Source organism: Clarias gariepinus, chromosome 28 (assembly GCF_024256425.1).
Source record: "Clarias gariepinus isolate MV-2021 ecotype Netherlands chromosome 28, CGAR_prim_01v2, whole genome shotgun sequence".
Lineage (NCBI taxonomy): Eukaryota > Metazoa > Chordata > Actinopteri > Siluriformes > Clariidae > Clarias > Clarias gariepinus.
The window spans coordinates 4,423,735-4,446,289 of record NC_071127.1 but is presented as its reverse complement, the minus strand read 5'-3'; the positions used below and the strand labels follow the sequence as shown (position 1 = coordinate 4,446,289).

The 22,555-nt window shown below is 40.7% G+C and overlaps 2 protein-coding genes and 1 pseudogene across 2 annotated transcripts in view; 2 read left to right on the top strand and 1 right to left on the bottom strand.

Moving 5' to 3' along the window:
• LOC128515593 (NACHT, LRR and PYD domains-containing protein 3-like) overlaps positions 1-22,555 on the top strand; it is a 252,939-nt gene that overhangs the window by 116,400 nt on the left and 113,984 nt on the right. The gene's annotated exons all lie outside the window — the stretch shown is intronic.
• LOC128515594 (protein NLRC3-like) lies at positions 865-21,883 on the top strand (annotated as a pseudogene).
• LOC128515810 (putative nuclease HARBI1) lies at positions 12,860-14,145 on the bottom strand. Its single transcript, XM_053490004.1, has 4 exons — positions 13,713-14,145; positions 13,517-13,632; positions 13,324-13,435; positions 12,860-13,245 (listed from the first exon to the last, which is right to left on the bottom strand). The coding sequence occupies exons 1-4, from the start codon at positions 14,143-14,145 to the stop codon at positions 12,872-12,874; spliced, it is 1,035 nt and encodes a 344-aa protein (XP_053345979.1). The 3' UTR covers positions 12,860-12,871.

Genomic DNA, 22,555 nt, shown 5'->3' with positions numbered 1-22,555 from the left:
AGCGGGGCTGCAACTAATGACTATTGTGATTATTGATTAATATACCGATTACTGAAATTATTAATTGATTAATCAGACTAGTATTGGCACAATTACTCAATAGCTCTTATTCAGGTTTCAGGTTTTAAATTTAGCTTGAGGTTGTTTTGTGCCTGTGATAACTAACAATGAAGACAATAAAGATGAAAACTTCATTAAATAAACTTAATAATTATGTCTTTAAATAAACTTTCCTGATGAAACAAAACTTAAAATTCAAGGAAAAGCCGAGTAGCAGCAATAAAATATAACTATTAATTAAAGCTTAAGGTTATGGTGAGGGGCGGAGTCAAGTAAAGTGACGTGTGAAGGGCCTGAGAGTGAGGTAAGTGAGAAAAGAACACACACCTGAGGAGAGTGTGTTTGTGTTTGTGAGAGAGAGAGAGAGAGAGAGAAAATGCTTGTAAGCGTTTGCAGAGCCAGAAACGAGGCCACATGTTCGAGAGCGTATTTCATGTAAAAAGGTTGATTGATGTGAACTGAAAATGGAAACCAGACTGAGAGCGACACACACTCAGTAATTATCCACATTCTCTTCAGAGTTATAAATCTATTCCCACTATCCTGGCAGCATTTGTGTGAGATCCTGAAGGGAAATAATCACAATGTATATATTTTGTACTTTTTTAACATTGTCAATGTTAAAAGAGTGTTTGATGAGCTACACCCTCTGGTGCTGTTATCATGTGTGTAAGATAAGGTGGAGCTCATGAAGTTTCTTAAAAAGAAGTATTGTGATACAAATTTGCTGCTCATATCTGGTCTCTCCTGGTATCCTAAATCATGATATTAGACAATTAATTTCTGTCTCATGTCCACTCTATAATGTTAGACAGTAAACTTAAGATAAAGAGATCAGACTCACCAGAACCCAGCTGTGTCTCCATGAAGAGTAATAAGTCTATAGATCTTCCTGCAACCTTTAAATGTGGAGACTCCTCATCTGTACACAGGTAACATCCCATAGTTCTCAGAGTTAAAGTCAAACACATTATCTGTTTATGATGTAGTAATTAAGGATGTAACAATTGTGAAATTCTGGGCCGATACTGATATTTAAAATTACAATGTGGTTGATGGCTAATACCGATAGTGGTTTGTTTGGCTACAGCTCTTGTGTATTTGATACAGAATACATTCTCGTGTGCACAATATAACAGTCAGAAGCTTATTATAGTGACTATACGGTAATGCCAACTAATGCCGAAAGGGGGCGTGTCTTCTTGTTAGTATAAAGTAAACCTGAATGTGTAGAGAAGAAGAGTGCTACGATGCTGCTCTAATTAACCTCCATGCTGAACCTGTTACTCCATAATGAGCGGTGTAAGGAATGATTATTGTATTCTGTGTTCCAGTCATGTACGACACAGTAAATGTAGGCTTGTGAATCCTGGATTAATGAGAATGATGTTTTATTTTGTCAGAGTAAACGTACAGTGTGGAAATCCATATGCAGGTCAGTTATTGGCTCTCTATTCTAATCGGCTATCCTGGGGCTATTGATAATATTGATAATAATTGCAATGTCCCAGCAAAGTGGGTTGTACACTAGTAACCCAGTGTAAGGATCTTCCCTATGACGGAAGCACTTGCAGCCATCATTGCGTTGCATAAAAATGGCTTTACAGGCAAGGATATTGTGGCTACAAAAATTTCACCTAAATCAACAATTTATAGGATCATCAAGAACTTTAAGGAAAGAGGTTCAATTCTTGTTAAGAAGGCTTCAGGGCGTCCAAGAAAGTCCAGCAAGCGCCAGGATCGTCTCCTAAAGGGGATTGTTTGGGGCATCTGGAAAAAGGCTTGTCTGAAGAAGAAAAGGTGAGCACTACCATCAGTCCTGTGTCATGCCAACAGTAAAGCATCCTGAGACTATTCATGTGTAGGGTTGCTTCTCATCCAAGGAAGTGGGCTCACTCACTATTTTGCCCAAAAAGACAGCCATGAATAAAGAATGGTCCCAAAACACCCTCCAACAGCAACTTCTTTTAACAATCCAACAACAGTTTGGTGAAGAACAATGCATTTTCCAGCACGATGGAGCACCGTGCCATAAGGCAAAAGTGATAACTAAGTGGCTTGGGGACCAAAACGTTGAAATTTTGGGTCCATGGCCTGGAACCTCCCCAGATCTTAATCCCATTGACAACTTGTGGTCAATCCTCAAGAAGGGGGTGGACAGACAAAAACCCACTAATTCTGACAAAAGTCCAAGAAGTGATTATGAAAGAATGGGTTGCTATCAGTCAGGATTTGGCCCAGAAGTTGATTGAGAGCCCAGTCAAATTGCAGAGGTCCTGAAAAAGAAGGGCCAACACTGCAAATACTGACTCTTTACATAAATGTCATGTAATTGTCGATAAAAGCCTTTGAAACGTATAAAGTGCTTGTAATTATATTTCAGTACATCACCGAAACAACTGAAACAAAGATCTAAAAGCAGATTAGCAGAAAACTTTGTGAAAACTAATATTTGTGTAATTCTCAAAACTTTTGGCCACGACTGCCAATTAATCAGTGCATTCTTAATATTTTGTAATATTTAATCATATTACATTTTATGTAACGTATAGAAAGGAATAATCAAAAAATCTTGAATTAAAACAGAGACAGAGTTTTTTTTTCTCCAGTTCTTCAATATTTTTGTCATGTTGCGTTTACCATTGTGTTCTCTAAATGTTGATGCACTGATAAAGAATTATTCAAATAAAATCTCTCTCTCTCTCTCTCTCTCTCTCTCTGTAAGGAAGCAGAGATTCCGTTAGTGTGTGTGTGTGTGTGTGTGTGTGTGTGTGTGTGCGCGCGTGTTATTAAAGAGGTTCCATGACACGAGCGCACACACACACTAAAGGAATCACTGCTGTAAAGTAAGTCATTCTACACAGTAGCCCCCTCACTCCTCCCATCTTAGTTCCGCTTCACACACACACACACACCACGTGCGCACACAAACACACACTAATGGAAACACTGCTCTGTTGGGATTTATTTTTACTTTTTTCAAAAGTAGAGTATTATTTTTGCTTTAGGCATTTTAGGCATTTGGCAGATGCTCTTATCAGATTTTTCATTAATTCTTATGTGGGAAATTCACTTATATATGATTTGAGTGTTTTGATATACAAGCACACTTCCAGAAACAAATTATGCGCGCAATCCAAAGTTTGACTGTAATTAATTACTGGTTACTCACCACCAGTACAAACACACTTTGCTTCTGAATGGTGTTAGACACGAGTGTGACGTACAACAAGCACAACACACAGGTGTTGAGTTTAATCTGCATTTTAGATTGTAATCAAGCCAACTCTGATAGAAAGTGTACGGGTATACAGCGGTTTACAGTAACTACCTTCAGATGGCTGCACTGTGGATCTGCGGTGAATTCTGGGTAGTGTGATCATGTTAAAGTATCTGGACAGGATGAGATGAGGATGTTGGCCTGGTGTTTGCTCCTTGTAGCATAATTTCTTCTTCTGATTGGCTTAATTGTACATTTGTAATTAGGAATGCTTTGAAGCAGTTAGGTTTTTTCTCTGTAACATTGTGCTCTCTGTGCTACTAGCACTGGTGCTCCCATCTAGTGTCTATGACGAGGTAGAGCTCATCAAAATATTAAATAGAAGTATTGCGACACATAGACTCTCCTAGTCTTTTGAATCACAATATTTCTGACAACTAATTTCTGTCTTATGTCCACTCTATAATGTTGTGCAGTAAACTCCAGATAAAGAGATCAGACTCACCAGAACCCAGCTGTGTCTCCATGAAGAGTGATGGATCTATGGAGCTTCCTGCAACCTTTAAAAGTGGAGTCTTCTCATCTTTGATCAGGTAACATCCTATAGTTCTCAGAGTTAAAGTCACAACACACATCATCTGTTCATTCTGTATAATGTAGTAATATTATGTTACATCTCTAATCACTGTGCAGAAAAAAATAGTAAACCTCAAATTAAAATGGGCAATTTTTTTTCAGTTAGACAGTATTTTTCTTCAAATGTTAATCGACTCATACAAAATTGTTAATTGAAATTAGGACTAAACTCTAGGTTTACAGCAACCATGTAAAGGATAAGCAGTATAGAGAATGAACGAAACATTAGGACAAAAAGTTCGGCTGTAGTATTTAAGTGGTTGAAGTTAATGTCTTTAAATTTTTTTGTTAGTTCACAGTGATCCACAGAAGACAGGAGTCAAAAAGATCATTATTACAGATGCAGGGTAAGATCAACACTAACTACATCAAACACTGGTGTTAAAAACCTCTCTGCTGTTATTTCATACAGAGTGATTAGATAATCGAAACATGCAAGAGATATACAGAGTGACAAAATCATAAAGAACTGTCTAAGGTAACCACTCAGAAAATGTGATCTTTAATAATTAACCCCCATGTCTCACCATGTCTTCCTACTTCACCCTGTCACAGACATGACTTGGAATCTGCTGCTGTGAATGAATTCCAAAAACAGTTCAGATTGAATCTGATGAAGAAATTTGAGTGTTTAAATGGAGTGATAATAAATCAGGAAAACCGAACACTCCTGAATGAGATCTACACAGAGCTCTACATCACAGAGGGAGACAGTGGAGACGTCAATGAAGAACATGAGGTGAGACAGATCGAGGCAGCATCCAGGAGAACAACATCAGAGGAAACACCAATCAAATGCAATGACATCTTTAAGTCCTTATCTGTACAAGACAAACCCATCAGAACTGTTCTGACAAAGGGAGTCGCTGGCATCGGAAAAACAGTCTCTGTGCAGAAGTTCATTTTGGACTGGGCTGAAGGGAAAACAAATCAGGACATCCCCCTCATATTTCCACTTCCTTTCAGAGAGCTGAATCTGATGAAGGAGAAACTGAGTCTGATGGAGCTCCTTCATGTCTGTTTTAAGGAAACAAAAGAAACAGAAATGTGCAGTTTGGAAAAGGTTCTGTTCATTTTTGATGGATTGGATGAGTGTCGTTTTTCTCTGGATTTCCAGAACACAGTGAGAGTGTGTGATGTAACTAAATCAGCATCAGTGCCTGTGCTGCTGATAAACCTGATCAAAGGAAATCTGCTTCCCTCTGCTCTCATCTGGATCACCTCCTGACCAGCAGCAGCTGATCAAATCCCCTCTGAGTGTGTAAATCGAGTCACAGAGGTACGAGGGTTCAATGACCCACAGAAGGAGGAGTACTTCAGGAAGAGGATCAGGGATCAGAGCCTGGTCAATAACATCATCACACACCTAAAGTCATTAAGAAGCCTCTACACCATGTGTCACATCCCAGTCTTCTGCTGGATTTCAGCCGCTGTTCTAGAGAGAATGTTGGGTGAAGCAGAGAGTGAAGAGATCGCCAAGACTCTGACTCAAATGTACACACACTTTCTCATCATTCAGATAAACATCATAAGAGAAAAGTACTTAGAGAAGCAGGAGAGTGATAAAGAAATGCTTTTTAAACTGGGACGACTGGCTTTTCAGCAGCTGGAGAAACACAACCTGATCTTCTATGATGAAGACCTGAGAGAGTGTGGCATCGATGTGAGAGAAGCAGCAGTGTACTCAGGTGTGTGTACGCAGATCTTCAGAGAGAAGTTTGGCCTTCACCAGAGTAAAGTGTACTGCTTTGTTCATCTGAGTATTCAGGAGCATCTCGCAGCTCTGTATGTGCACCTGACATTCATGAGGGAAAAGAGAAATGTTCTTCAAAAGAGTTGGTCCTTTAATAGAATCTCCGATGTACACAGGAAAGCTGTAGATCAGGCCTTAGACAGTAAGACTGGACACCTGGATCTTTTCCTACGCTTTCTTCTGGGTCTCTCACTGGAGTCCAATCAGAAACTCTTACACACTTTAGTAACACAGACAGGAAGTAGCTCACAAAGCAAAGAGGAAACAGTTCAATACATTAAAGAGAAGATCAGTCATCTTACATATTTTAATGAACCTAATAATCGTACTGCAGAGAAATCCATCAATCTGTTCCACTGTCTGAATGTACTGGGTGATGATTATCTAGTGGAGGAAATCCAACACTATCTGAAATCTGGAAAACAAAGTGAACTCTCTCCTTCACAGTGGTCTGCTCTGGTGTTTGTGTTACTGACAGCACAGGAGCTGGAGTAATTTGACCTGAATAAGTATATCAGTCCAGAGAAGATAATGAAAGATATTCTTGAGATGGTGATGCCTGAGATTGCAGCATCCAGAAAAGCAATGTAAGTAAATCTGTATAAATCTGTTCTACTGTAGAAAGAGAGAAACTTAAAACACTTTGATAAATATTTACTTTAAGATGTTTTGAGCTTTTGGTGATACAAAGTGGTGTTAATGTAAATAAATACATGGTTACATAAGAGAATAACGATCATGTGAACAAATGAAAAACACTGAAGGGCAGATATTAAATGTGTGGAAGAGGTTTCCGTCAGTTGAGGTGAACAACATTTTTTAACTCTTGCATTAATGTCTTGTTGCCTAAAATAATGAGAAACATTATTGATATTCTAATTTCTTTCTATTTAACACGTGTTCACACCCTAGAGTTCAGAGGAGAGCCCGTAAAAATCCTGTAAAACTACTGTTTTAAACTGTTCATTTACATCAACATTATCAATTTCACACCCATGTCTACAGTATTTAAAATTTTCATTGTAACTTTCTTTGATTTTTTTTTTTACATTTCAAATGTGCTAGACTAGAAGTGCAGCTATACACACACTGAACTGATTTCATTGTTATTAGTAAAACATTCCTGCTATTATATCTTCATAGAAGGATTGTAATTGATGTGGGTGGTTGTCAGGGTGTTGCCTCTTAATGGGTTAATGACATTTGAGTGTAGAAGGGTGTGATTTGTTGAAGACCCTCCACCAGCCCGGTGGGGTATTGCACAAAAGTAGAATTAAGAAAGCCAGGATAACAGAACAGTCGCAGCTTGACCTAGTTTAATCAGTGCATCCTGGCTTAATCCGTTTAACGTTTGCTGAGCCAGGATGAGAACGGGCGGATATGTTAAGCCAGGTGTATATAGTTTGGATAAATGCGCGTTCATGGTATTCTTAAAAAGATCACGAAATCGATCACAGAATCACTGATGCAAAAATGGACAAAACCCGTGCGGCATACTTTTCGCCTAATGAGCAACAGCTTCTTATGGAAACGTATGAAGAACTGAAACATATAATATGTAAAAAAGGCAATAAAGCTGCTGTAATAAAGCAAAGAGAGAATGCCTGGCAAACAATAGCGGACCGATTGAATGCGTAAGTAGTCCAAATACCCAGTGCTCCACTAAAACCCTCATAATTACAATTTAAGGAGTTACTTGTCATTTTCAAAAATAATTGTATACTTTGCCTTAAATGTGTCCAGTGAACATGCATTTAACATGAAGAATAATTGCAAACACTTACCCACTATGTGCATCTATTTGATATATTTAGTTTATTTTATGTCTCTAATGTGTTTAATCCTTTTACTCTTATCTATTTGTATGTAGGTTTTGTTTCTAATTAATTTGATGTAATCTATAATCAGATAACTTGCTCTATTTTTATCCATCTAATCTATTTTATCATTTGTTTCTATCTATTCCTCTTAAAGAACAAACATGTCTGGCCAAAAAAGGACTTGGCAGCAAGTCAAGATTGAATACAAGAATATTTTGCAGGCTGGTAAGTGACTTGTTTGCTGAGAACATAGGTGACATGTTTGCTGACATTTTATTATCTGTGCTGATTTTAGCCATAATAAAAAAGTCATATTACTGGTACGGGGGGTGGCCCTCCAACCCAAGACTTCACCCCAGCAGAGGAGCTGGCCCTGGACTTAAATAAAGGGAAGCCAGTGATTGAAGGGATCCAGGGAGGGACAGCCACTGACTCTGGCCCAGCAAGGGATACTGGCCTCTTCATACAATGTACATTATTGCCATACTACTGCGCATGGAAAATATTGAAATCCATTTATATTGTAGCGTTTTTACGCCGGGAAGAATGCTGGAGAGACGAGTGAGCTTATTTGCTGCCCAATGTAATGGCTGGGAGTACTTTATTTAGCACACAGCATGTAAGGCATGAGCAGCACCTTCACTCAGGAGCCTACATCCAATTCAGCGTCAGCCTGAACTGGAGCACATTTAACACGTCACACACCCCCTCAAACACAACAGGGACGTAGCCACTTACCCAAACACCTTTCCCCATCACGGTGAACACACCGACATTCCCGCAAGGCATGCTGGTCGTCAGCCGCCGCCCCGCCCACGCCACACTATTTTGTTATGTGGACTGTGTGACTTTGCTTTACCTTGCAGTGGCTGGTAACACCCTTACACTTTTGGAGCCACCAGACTATGATTTGCCGGTGAGTATTCTTTATTAAATCATTCATTATTGGATCCAAGATGGCGGCGCGGCAGTAGCACGCAGCGGCCGCTCCGGAGCCAAAATGGTGCTACTTTGTTTACGTTTTGTGTGTAGCGCGTTTATTTTACTATGTGTATGGATATCGTCGCAACTGGTGTCCGTACATACAACAGCCAGACACTTTTCAACCTAAATAACCCGGTTAATGTTATCCGCGATGAGCTGCGGGAAAAGCTACGCGACCTCGGCTTGCTGCGTGAACCAGGCCTCGAAGCCTCGGCGTTGCCTGATGCAGGAGGCCGGAGGAAGGGTCATCGGAAGCGGTGCGCGAGGAAGCGGAAGCGCGGCAAGCGGGCGGGCGTCTGTGCTAGGCTAAAAACAAACCCTAGCCGGCCGGCTCTCCCGTCCATCATCTTATCCAACGTCTGCTCTCTGGACAATAAACTGGACTACATCCGACTCCAGCAGGCTACACAGCGTGAGGTTAGAGACTGCTGTGTCTTTGTTTTCACGGAGACATGGCTCAGCGACAGAGTACCGGACGCCGCTATTCAGCTAAACGGGCTAACCTCGTTTCGCGCCGACAGAAATGCAGCTCTGTGCGGTAAGACTCGCGGTGGCGGCTTATGTGTTTACATCAACACGATATGGTGCAAGAACTCTGTGCTAGTTTCTAGTTATTGCTCATTGCTAGTGGAGTTTGTGATTGTTAGATGCAGACCTTTTTATTTACCGCGGGAATTCACCACTGTTTTCATTATCGGAGTGTACATTCCACCTAGCGCTAATGCTAAGGAAGCGCTATGGGAACTGTATACAAAGATCAGTGAACTGCAAAATACACACCCGGATGGACTGTTTATTGTTGCTGGAGATTTCAACCATGCAAATCTCAAGTCAGTGCTTCCTAGATTCCATCAGTATGTGGATTTTGCAACGAGAGGGAAAAACACGCTGGATCTTGTTTACACAAACATCCCCGGCGCATATCGGGCAGAGCCCCGCCCCCACCTCGGCTACTCAGACCACATCTCTGTTATGCTAATTCCAGCATACAGACCACTCGTCAGGCGCTCAAAACCGGTTCTGAAGCAGGTGAGAACCTGGCCTGCAGGAGCCATCTCTGCTCTTCAGGACTGTTTTGAGTGCACTGACTGGAACATGTTTAGGGAGGCTGCAACTTACGGCGACTTCACTGACTTGGAGGAGTACACGTCATCAGTGACCAGCTACATCAACAAGTGCACCGATGACGTCACTGTCTCCAAGAGCATCATCTCACGACCCAACCAGAAACCGTGGATTACTGCGGAAGTGCGTGCACTTCTGAGGACCAGAGACTCTGCCTTCAAAGCGGGAGACAAGGTGGCCCTCAGAACAGCAAGGGCCAAACTTTCTCGGGCCATCAGAGAGGCAAAGCGCGCACACGCCCAGAAAATCCACAATCACTTCAGGGACAGCGGTGACACACGGCGCATGTGGCAGGGCTTACAAGCCATCACAAACTACAGGGCGACATCACCTGCCTGTGACAGTGACGGCTCCCTCCCAGATGCGCTGAACAACTTTTATGCTCGGTTTGACAGGCAGAACAACGTGGCGGCGAGGAAGACCACCCCTCCTCCGAACGACCAGGTGCTGTGTCTCACTACAGCTGAGGTGAGGAAAACTCTACGCAGAGTCAACCCACGTAAAGCTGCTGGACCAGACAACATCCCAGGCAGAGTGCTCAGAGAATGTGCTGAACAGCTGGCAGATGTTCTCACCGACATCTTTAACATCTCTCTGAGCAGCGCCGTCGTTCCCACGTGCTTTAAGGCCACCACCATCGTCCCCGTGCCCAAGAAGTCTACTGTGTCCTGTCTCAATGACTACCGTCCCGTTGCACTCACACCCACCATCATGAAGTGCTTCGAGCGGCTCGTCATGAGACACATAAAGACCCTGCTGCCCTCCTCACTGGACCCACTGCAATTTGCGTACCGTCCTAACCGCTCAACGGACGACGCCATCTCCACTACACTCCATCTTGCCCTCACACACCTTGACAAGAAGGACACATATGTTCGAATGCTGTACATAGATTTCAGCTCAGCATTCAACACTATCATCCCCCAACAACTGATTGGGAAGCTGAACCTGTTGGGCCTGAACACCTCCCTCTGCAACTGGATCCTGGACTTTCTGACCGGTAGGCCTCAGTCAGTACGGATCGGGAACTGCACCTCCAGCACCACCACACTGAGCACTGGGGCCCCACAAGGCTGTGTGCTCAGTCCCCTGCTGTTCACACTGCTGACTCACGACTGTGTAGCAACACACAGTTCGAACCACATCATTAAGTTCGCTGATGACACAACCGTGGTGGGTCTCATTAGCAAGAACGACGAGTCAGCGTACAGAGAGGAAGTGCAGAGGCTAACAGACTGGTGTAAAGACAACAACCTGTCTCTAAATGTTGACAAGACAAAGGAGATGGTTGTTGACTTTAGGAGGACACGAGGCGACCATTCTCCGCTGAGCATCAACGGCTCCTCTGTGGGAATCGTCGAAAGCACCAAATTCCTGGGTGTCCACCTAGAGAAGGACCTCAGCTGGTCCCTCAACACCAGCTCCCTACAGAAGAAAGCCCAACAGCGTCTCTTCTTTCTGAGAAGACTGAGGAAGGCCCAGCTTCCACCACCGATCCTGACCACCTTCTATAGAGGAACTATCGAGAGCATCCTGAGCGGCTGCATCACTGTCTGGTTTGGGAATTGTGCCATATCGGATCGCAAAACCCTACAACGGATAGTGAGGACAGCGGAGAAGATCATCGGGGCCTCTCTCCCCTCTATTGAAGACATCTACACCACACGCTGCATCCGCAAAGCCACCAGCATTGTGGCTGATCGGACACACCCCTCTCACATACACTTCACACTCCTGCCATCTGGAAAAAGGTACCGAAGCATTCGGGCACACACATCCAGACTGTGCAACAGCTTTTTTCCACAAGCCATCCGTCTCCTCAACAAAAAGGGACTGGACTGATAAACACAAACACACTCACACACACACAAACACAAACATTATCACACAGCTTAACTCAACTACCTCAAAATATTGAGACTGGACTGACTAATCAACACAAGTGCAGACACACTGACCTACACCACCAAATTATCGTACACACCAACCTGTAAGTGCTTCACTGTTTTTAACAATCTTTTTGCACAATGATCATTACTGGACTACATTTTTGCACTAATTCCTCAAATCTTGCTGCTGTTTTAAGGAATGTTTATGTTTACCCACTACCTCAACACCATATTTTATGTTCGGTTATGTCGTGGTTGCGCACTGTCACTTTGTTGTTGCTCTTGTTTGCACATTTGCACGTGCACTTTATGTTGTCTATAAAAATGTTACTTAGCTAGTTAGTTATTGTTAATTTATGTTGTAATTTATGTTAGGTCCCTCTGTCCTGTCTCTGCTAGCCAGCTAACTAGGCCTCTTGGTTAGCTAGTTTAGTGTCTCTGTTAATTTATGTTGTAAATTTATGTTGCATGTAGCACCTTGGTCCTGGAGGAACGTTGTTTCGTTTCACTGTGTACTAACTGTATATGGTTGTAATGACAATAAAGCCTACTTGAACTTGAACTTGAACTTGATTGGCTTTGCGTGTTCTGTCAAAAATATCAATACCAGTAATGAATATGGCAGAGGGAAGCCACATCTACAGCAGTGGAGTGCACTTCTGCCGATGATGAGACCGTGTCGCTGGACTCTAGAAGGCTCGAGGTATCATGTCAATTTTGTGGAAATGGACACATTTTTTAAGTTTATAATAGATAAGAAGTCAGGGAAGTGGTACTAATAGAAAATATCATTTGTTAAAGGATCCTGACATTGGGCAGTCTGATAAGCAGCCTGGTAACATAGTGAGTATTGCCTAAAGTAAATTTACATTATGCAAAAATTGTGCTATGCTAACAAAAAGGTGTTCATAGAATTCACAAACTGTCAGATATCTCTACACAACACATCTTAAGAGACAGATCGAGCTGACAGAAGTCAAGATTGATGTGAACAAAAGAAAGCTGCAGGACATGGACCACTGAGGAAACTAGAACTGGAAATCCAGAAACTACAAACAGAAGTAAGTGACTTCAGTTCATACTGTAACCATGACTGTAACCCAATGTATTAATCATCATAATTTGTTCTGTCCAAAGGTCCAAGCTGACAAGTGATAACAGCAAAATAATAAAAGAAAAATATTCCAAAACCATTGTGGTCTTCTACAATTTTTTTATGACTGTCAGGTACACTTTATAGTGATCGATCCAGTGAAGTGGAACTAGAATTTGGGAAGATAACCACAGTTTGTGCTACTGATGCCAAATAATATGCATGTGCACATGAAAAAGTTATATAGCCTACATTATCCTTTATTAAGGGATGGGCTAAATCAAAACTAAATTAACTGAAATAATTTGCAATGTATTGTTCTCTAACAAGTCTACCATTTCTGTTATCTGGGAATATGGCAGCATTGTCCCAATCAACATCCAAAGCAACTCTGGGAGCCCTTTCTTTTCTTAGGCTGGCAATATTGTGCAGCACTGTGCAGGCAACAGTCACGTCGCATGCTCTGTCTGGGAAGACCCTCAGGTGGTGCAGGCACTGAAATCGGGATTTCAGGAGGCCGAAGGTCATTTCAATTCGAGCCCTGGTTTTGGCATGGGCATGGTTGTAAGCCTGCTGTGCTGGGGTTTGGGGGTCTGTAAGGGGAGTCATCAGAAATGTCTCACAGGCATAACCTTTGTCCCCCAGCAGCACACCAGAGAACTCACCTGTGAATACAAAACATAATCCTTACAAGTACTGTACTCTTGCTGTTCAAGGTGCTTAAAAAAAATGGGGTGGTTTACCTAGAGAGAGTCTCTGGTAAATTCTACTGGCCCGAAAGATTCTGGAGTCGTGGACTGAGCCAGGCCACTTTGCCTCTAAATTTGTGATAAGGCAGTCAGCATCACAGATCATCTGTAACAATATATAGCCAATTAAGGTAATTTAATGCACAGAATAATTATGTAGCTGACAGTAACCATTACTTATTCTTACCTGAACATTGACACTGTGGAAGGATTTCCTGTTCACATAATCTCCCTCATGTGCCCCTGAGGGGCGTTGGATACGAATATGGGTGCAATCCACTGTACCAATTACATTAGGAAAAGCTATAACACAAAACAATGACTGTCATACTGTGACTGTGCTAATGTAACATTTTGTAGTAATCTGTTATTATTCATGTTACCTGCAGTCTTGTAGAACTCCTCCTTGATGTGGATGAATCTTCTGTGGCCAGGGAAGGTGATAAATATGTGCACAAGAGATTTCAATGCCAGACTTACTTTTCTTATTGTGCGGCAAATAGTGGCTTTATTGAGGTTTTCTGCATCACCGAAAGAATACAGAAACATGCCACTTGCAAAGAATCGCAGTGCTATGCAGACCATCTGTGGGACAGTGAGAGCATGGCTCCGTGCGGTCCTGTGCTGTATGTTTGGACCCAGCAGCCTACACAAATATCTGATGCCATCACTTGAGAATCTGTACCTCTCAGTCAGATATTCGTCTGAAAAGGCCAATGGGTCTGCCCTATCTCGGAAGACTCTTTCATGCCTGAATGCTCGTCTGAGTATTAAAACTTCCTCATTAACTACATTATTCAACAAAGGGCAAGCCATTGTGGATAGGAAACACACAAATCTTTAGTCTATATATACTACATATTGACCTCGTTACGGACTTAATTGAAACCACATTTGCAAATTCAGGAGCCATTTCTTATTATCTCATCAACTGCAATAAAATATAATATATTGATATTTTTTATCATTCAACAATACATTTCTACTGTATACTTGCATATATAGATATACATAGTCTATATTCTATTTCTCATATTGTATAGTATAGTTCTTTTGCACTGTGTTGGCATTCATTGTGGACAGCAAAGTAATAATTGCTCAGGAAATTGTGCTTTCCTCACTGGGTGTTTTAAATCTCTTTAAATCTCGAATAATATATATATATTCATCAAACCTCTGACAGTGAAATGAACAGCAGTTTTCAATAATAACTAAAATAACAGTACGCATAAATAGATAAATGACAGTATATCTAGTTTTTAATGCAGGACCATGAAATGACTAAAACACATTAATATCTAGTAGGATTTAGGGAGGAACTAGCCGATAAATCACTAAGATTAATCCTAGCCTGGTTGTTAGCCTGCTCTGGAGCAGGCTAGCTGCAAAGTGTAAATCTCCATAGTAACTTAGATTAATTTAGCCATCCTTCATGCAACCGAGTCAGGGCTAAATTCAGCACGGATAACGAGAAAATCCCAGCTTAATTCCTTATCTTGGTTTTGTGCAATACCCCACGGGTGTGTAGAGGTGAAAGTAGGAGGGGTCACATATACACACACACACACAGCAGGAAAAGAGCAGTCTAAGTTTTAAGCAGAGAGAGAAAATGGATTTTTAACGTCTCTAATGAGACTTGTCTGTATGCGTGTTTGGCTTTACACGCGCACAAAATAACATATGTTTTACACCCACACACATGTGGTCAGAGTGTTATGGTAAACAATACACGCGTGCACGTGTGGAGAATCCTGACTGTAAAGTGGAGACACTGAGGTAAGATCATCTGTCTGAGTCACAATAACTCACTAAAAGCAGCAGTTAATAGTTGTATATAGTGTTTTAGCCACTGACATTTTTCTGTAAGAGTACAGCATGCAGAACAATTATATTACTTACTAATAATATAATAATGATAATGAAATTAAATGGATGTACAGTTAGATCCATTTTACAAAACACTTCATCTTTAAAGTAAATATTAAACCAGGATGTAATGTTGAAGTGTGTGTCATTCTGTGATAGGAAAAATTAAATCATTATTTAAAAACTGCATTTTTTATTTAATTTATATATCCTTATTATTAAACTTTGATTATCTGAAGTGTGACATACATACAAAAAGAAAAAGAAGGGGCAAATGATTTAAAGCACTGTGAATATTAACCAGAATGTAATTCTGTTGATGAAGTGTGTGTCATTGTGTCTCTGCAGGTTGTATAATTGTCGTGTCTCAGATGAAGGCTGTGCTGCTCTGAGTTCAGCTCTGAGATCAAACTCACACCTGAGAGAACTGGATCTTTCCTTTAATAATCTATGACTTACAGTTTATAGATATGTAGAAACACCACTTGTTTAAAAAAAACAAAAAAGTCAAACGAAGTGTTTATTTACCCCGAGTGCCTTGTAGCTGATTGACAACCTTGGTGAAATAATGTAAGATAAGCAAATATTAAGGTCAAATGTTTTCTAATTTAAAATTTTCTGTTACAAAATATCTCCAGATTAGTTAGTCAGACTCTCATCACGTGGTCATGCTTTCCCACGCTGTCATCGCTCCTCCCGGTCCACACCATTATCGCAATAACGATAATTTTTCGATATATCGTGCAGCCCTACTCTAGAGCACTTATTGTAGATAAATCTCAATAACAGCAGTAATACTTTGGTGTATATTAATAATGTCTTGGGATTGGTGAAGAAAAGGAAGACTGTCCAACATGACGGACACGTCATCTTAACAAGTAGTATTACAAGTATTACCTGTCACACCTGAGAGAACTAAATGTGAGGAGACTCAGGAGTGAAGTGTGTCTGCTGTACTGGAGAATCCTCACTGTAGCTGAGGTTAATGTTCTGGTCTTCTGGTGGTGGCTCAGTGTGTTAAGGCTCTGAGTTACAGATTGGAAGATCGGCAGTTCGAGCCCCAGCTCCACCAGGTTTCCATTGTTGAAAAAAGTTAAATATTGTAAATATTAACCGTGGATGTAAATGTGTTGTTGAACTGTGTGTCATTGTGTCTCTGCAGGTTGCATGACTGTGGTGTCTCAGATGAAGGCTGTGCTGCTCTGAGTTCAGCTCTGAGATCAAACCCCCTTACACCTGAGAGAACTGGATCTGTCCCGTAATAATCTAGGAGACTCAGGAGTGAAGTGTGTCTCTGCTGTACTGGAGAATCCTGACTGTAAACTGGAGACACTGGGGTAAGATCATCTCTCTGAGAGTCACATGACCTGCTCCTCAGTAAGACACATTCTCTAATAGTGAGACTGATGCAGAGGTTTTAGGTTCATCATCAATGTCCTGAGGAGGAAGATTGTTTATTTTTTTTACTGCACACTGATGATTTGTCACAGAGTCTTTGGGTCAGATGTACGTATGTGAGAAGCTGCAGCACAAAACCTGACTTGATGCGACTGCAGTGTGTCTGAAATGACTGTGAAATTTACTACAACACTGTAACTAATCACACAAACTGCAGCTGAGACACAAACTAACTGCACTGTGTGAGCTGCAGGGTTTAAAAGCAGCAGTGACATTCTCAGAGATGAAAATCAGTTCTGTTAGTGGGGATTATTTCACTACATCTGTGTCTATCTGCTATGAACAGGGTTGCCAGATCTGTGTTACAGAAACAGTTCACTGAACAATCAGTATTAAACCCATGAGGTTTCCCTCATTAGTTATGTCTGTAATCTGTTAAAATAGTCTCATATTATTACACATTTAGTCATTAATACAGAATGTATATTAATAAACCCACAGACTCAAATCCATTCATATAGTAACACAGAGGTAAAGTGGAGAACACCATCAGTAGGTGTGTGTGTGTGTGTGAGAGAGAAGATCACAAGGAATCATTACTGATTAAAATAACATACTTTAGATAAAATGCCCAAGTTCTCGTTCTCTCTCTCTCTCTCTCTCTCTCTCACACACACACACACACACACACACAAAGATTGTCTTGAAGTTTATATCCCAAGAGAGTGTAGTGTGTGTCATTGTGTCTCTGCAGGTTGCGTGGTTATGGTGTCCTAGATGACGGTTGTGCTGCTCTGACTTCAGCTCTGAGTTCAAACCCCTCACACCTGAGAGAACTATGGCTGGATAGGAATAAAATAGGAGACTCAGGACAGAAGTGTCTCTCTGCCCTTATGGACGATAAACATTACAATCTACAGACACTGAGGTGAGTAATGATCTCCTTATATAAACACTGAAACATATTAACAGACTGATTAGCATTATTTTGTACATTAGCATTAGCGTGTACATTGGCATTTCTCTTTAGTTCCAGTAAATATCAGATTACAGAGTTAAAATGTCACTTCATTCTATTAAATCAGACTTTTTCTAACAATTATCTTTAATGCTGTTTGGTGTTGATTTAAACTTCATGTGAAAGCAGAAGACAGGAAGTCAGATGGAGTTTACAAAACATCCCACCTGAGTGCATGAGAGTGATTGTAAATGATCAGCTGGTCTCCTTGTGACACCCTGCTATCTCTGACTTCATACTGCTGCTTCTGTCTGAATAAGATGATCTCAGCTTTTCTCTGTTTCTGATAAGCAGCAGACTTTCTCCTCAACTCTCATAAAAACTCATGAAAATCATCATCTTTAATGCCAGACTGCCACAAATATTAGATTTAATCAGCTACTTTACTCACTCTGACACTCCTTCCAGCTCTCTACCTCCTCACCTTGTCTTCTGTCATTCCTGTAAAATTTAACTTCACTTCTTCTTAAAGTCTGCACTTAAATATACATGTAGAACAGGAGATAAAACACACAGCAGTGTGAGTTAGTTTATTAAAAGCTCTAAAGCCTGTGATTGTATAAGAGCAGTGATGTGATGATAAACGTCTGCCCACTTTCCTGTTAGAACTTGTGGAAGTTCTCATTTGTTCTAGCTAAATGTTCCAACACAGATATTGTACATGTATTAATAAATAATGAATAAAATTATACAGGAAATGATAATGTTTCTCTTAAAGCAGAGATGATTACATGCTGTTGATCATAAAGTACAAAAGTCCAGTTTGTGTTTATTGATTCAGATGTTTTTCTTTTATTTTCAGTTTGTAATGTACATCTGTGTGTGAGATCAAGACTCCAGTGTTCCTGCATTTCTATGTTGGGGAAAAGACAACACAGTCATTCATTAATAGCTAATTAACCAGACTCAGAGACGTGGTGTGTGTTCAGTGGCCTTCCCAGTTACAGGATCTAAATCCAATAGAACACCTTTGGCGTGTTGGAGAACAGGAGATTTACAGCACAAAGGAGCACCTAAAGAACCTACAGGACCTGTCTAATGTGATCAGGTCATCATGGACCAGAATCTCAAATTAGTATTTCTTGTAGAATCCATGACATAAAGAACTGAGTCTGTTTTAAGAGCAGTCGAGGTCCTACCCAGTATTATTATAGTGTTCATAATAAAGTGCTCAGTGACTTTAGTTTAGATCTTTTTGTTGCAGAATCAACAATAAACTGTTTTTATTTTCTCTGATACCTGATGCAGATTTTTGTGAGTATCTACTGATCATACCCGGTATGGGATCAGTGCCAGCTCTTTTACTTATATATATGTGTATACACCACATGCATTATTTTGAGTAACTGCATCAGATACAGGGAGGCACGTTGGTGTTGTGGTTAGCACTGTCGCTTTGCATCTCCAGGTTCGATTCCCGGCCAGGCTAGATCCCCGCCTCTGTGTGCATGGAGTTTGCATGTTCTCCCCAGGCTTGGTGGGTTTGCTCTGGGTACTCTGGGTTTCTCCCACAGTCCAAAGACATGTAGGTTAGGTTATTTGGTGTTCTCAAATTGCCCATAGTGTGTGAATGAGTGTGTGTATGTCTGTGTCTGAGTTGGGCGATAATCTAATGAACTGTGGCGACCAGGCCACGTTTGCCTAGTGTGGTCTATATTGTGAGTTCAAAAGACTTTGATGCGTTTCCTTTTTGGAGAATCCTGACTGTAAACTGGAGACACTGAGGTAAGATCATCTCTCTGAGTCACAATAACTCACTAAATCATCAGTTAATAGTTGTATACAGTGTTTTAGTAACTGACATTTTTCTATAAGAGTACAGCATGCAGAAGAAATATATTACTACTACTACTAATACAATTAAAGAGACCTACAGTTAGGTACATGTGATTAAAATAGTGTTAATGTCACGCTCTCAGCGCTCCGCGCTGATCAAAGACCATGTCATTTATTTGACATTTCCTTTCCCACGCTGTCAGACTCTCAACACGTGGTCATGCTTTCCCACGCTGTCATCGCTCCTCCCGGTCACGCTCTCCCGACTACGGCAAACCGCCACGCCCCTGCATTTACTCCGCGCATACGGATTGCACGGCCCCGAGCGCGCGCACCTGCTGACTCAGTCACGCACCTACAGTGTTCGACCAGAGCTACTCACGTGCCGCTTCTGCACCTGCTTCTGGATCCATCCACCAAGCCAGCCTCCGTGACAGTTAAACAGGAATAAATTCTACAAAACCTAACTCATTACTTTTAACTTCTCTTAAAACACCTATACTTTTGTAGAGTAGGGCTGCATGATATTAGGAAAATATGTGATATGCGATATTGTTGTTGAATATTGCGATAACAATATTTCTTGCGATAACATTTCCCTAGAAAAGTGCATTTTTTTTTAATATTATTATTATTGGCTATTTTTTTTAATCATTTATATATGTAATGATCATACTAAAATAAACAGGTAATAGATATTCGTCTGATGTAATTAAATCTAATTCAGGCTAAAAAAAAAAACTATATGTCAAGGACGTTGCAAATATTTAGACTTCAAAACACTATGAATGACTTAAAACCCTCAGCAGATATTCTGATTTCTGGTTTGCTATTACCACAGACCTGCCAACACAATATGAATTACTTTCAAACATTACTTTTTATTTATGGGTAACCATACACTCATCGATTTCATTTATCGCAACTCTTTGCGATACAGATATTGCATATACCATTATCGCAATAACAATAATTTTTCGATATATCGTGCAGCCCTACTCCAGAGCACTTATTGTAGATAAATCTCAATAACAGCAGTAATACTTTGGTGTATATTAATAATGTCTTGGGATTGGTGAAGAAAAGGAAGACTGTCCAACATGACGGACACGTCATCTTAACAAGTAGTATTACAAGTATTACCTGTCACACCTGAGAGAACTAAATGTGAGGAGACTCAGGAGTGAAGTGTGTCTGCTGTACTGGAGAATCCTCACTGTAGCTGAGGTTAATGTTCTGGTCTTCTGGTGGTGGCTCAGTGTGTTAAGGCTCTGAGTTACAGATTGGAAGATCGGCAGTTCGAGCCCCAGCTCCACCAGGTTTCCGTTGTTGAAAAAAGTTAAATATTGTAAATATTAACCGTGGATGTAAATGTGTTGTTGAACTGTGTGTCATTGTGTCTCTGCAGGTTGCATGTCTGTGGTGTCTCAGATGAAGGCTGTGCTGCTCTGAGTTCAGCTCTGAGATCAAACCCCCTTACACCTGAGAGAACTGGATCTGTCCCGTAATAATCTAGGAGACTCAGGAGTGAAGTGTGTCTCTGCTGTACTGGAGAATCCTGACTGTAAACTGGAGACACTGGGGTAAGATCATCTCTCTGAGAGTCACATGACCTGCTCCTCAGTAAGACACATTCTCTAATAGTGAGACTGATGCAGAGGTTTTAGGTTCATCATCAATGTCCTGAGGAGGAAGATTGTTTATTTTTTTTACTGCACACTGATGATTTGTCACAGAGTCTTTGAGACTGTGAAATTTACTACAACACTGTACCTAATCACACAAACTGCAGCTGAGACACAAACTAACTGCACTGTGTGAGCTGCAGGGTTTAAAAGCAGCAGTGACATTCTCAGAGATGAAAATCAGTTCTGTTAGTGGGGATTATTTCACTACATCTGTGTCTATCTGCTATGAACTGGGTTGCCAGATCTGTGTTACAGAAACAGTTCACTGAACAATCAGTATTAAACCCATGAGGTTTCCCTCATTAGTTATGTCTGTAATCTGTTAAAATAGTCTCATATTATTACACATTTTGTCGTAAATACAGAATGTATATTAATAAACCCACAGACTCAAATCCATTCATATAGTAACACAGAGGTAAAGTGGAGAACACCATCAGTAGGTGTGTGTGTGTGTGAGAGAGAAGATCACAGGGATCATTACTGATTAAAATAACATACTTTAGATAAAATGCCCAAGTTCTCTCTCTCTCTCTCTCTCTCTCACACACACACACACACACACACACAAAGATTGTCTTGAAGTTTATATTCCAACAGAGTGTAGTGTGTGTCATTGTGTCTCTGCAGGTTGCGTGGTTATGGTGTCCTAGATGACGGTTGTGCTGCTCTGACTTCAGCTCTGAGTTCAAACCCCTCACACCTAAGAGAACTATGGCTGGATAGGAATAAAATAGGAGACTCAGGACAGAAGTGTCTCTCTGCCCTTATGGACGATAAACATTACAAACTACAGACACTGAGGTGAGTAATGATTTCTTTATATAAACACTGAAACATATTAACAGACTGATTATGTGCAGCTATAGACGGGCTCTAAAAACCGCTAGGACCGAGCATCTTAGCCAACTGATAGCAAGAAACCAAAACAATCCCAAGTTCTTATTTAGTACAGTAGCCTGCCTAACAAAACCTAAGATGCCTGCAGAGAGTACTCCACAACATTTTAGTAGTGAAGATTTTATGGACTTCTTTAATGAAAAAATTGATAGCATAAGGAAGAAAATAAGGTTCAATCTCTAATAGCATCTCATGATCTAGTTCAGCCTAGAGCTTCACATTTAGATTTTCAGTGCTTTACAGGTATAGGACAGGAAGAGCTGTATAAACTTATCACCTCAGCTAAAACAACGTGCCTGTTAGACCCAATACCAACCAGATTTTTAAAAGAAGTGATGCTTACAGTTGGAGAGCCACTTCTAAACATTATTAATTCTTCATTATATCTAGGTCACGTCCCTAAACCTTTGAAGCTGGCAGTTATTAAGCCGCTTCTTAAAAAATCTAATTTGGACGCGAATGAAATAACAAATTATAGACCGATTTCAAACCTTCCGTTCATATCAAAAATATTAGAAAAAGTAGTATCAGCTCAAATATGCACATTCTTGCAGGAAAACAACATCCTAGAAGAATTTCA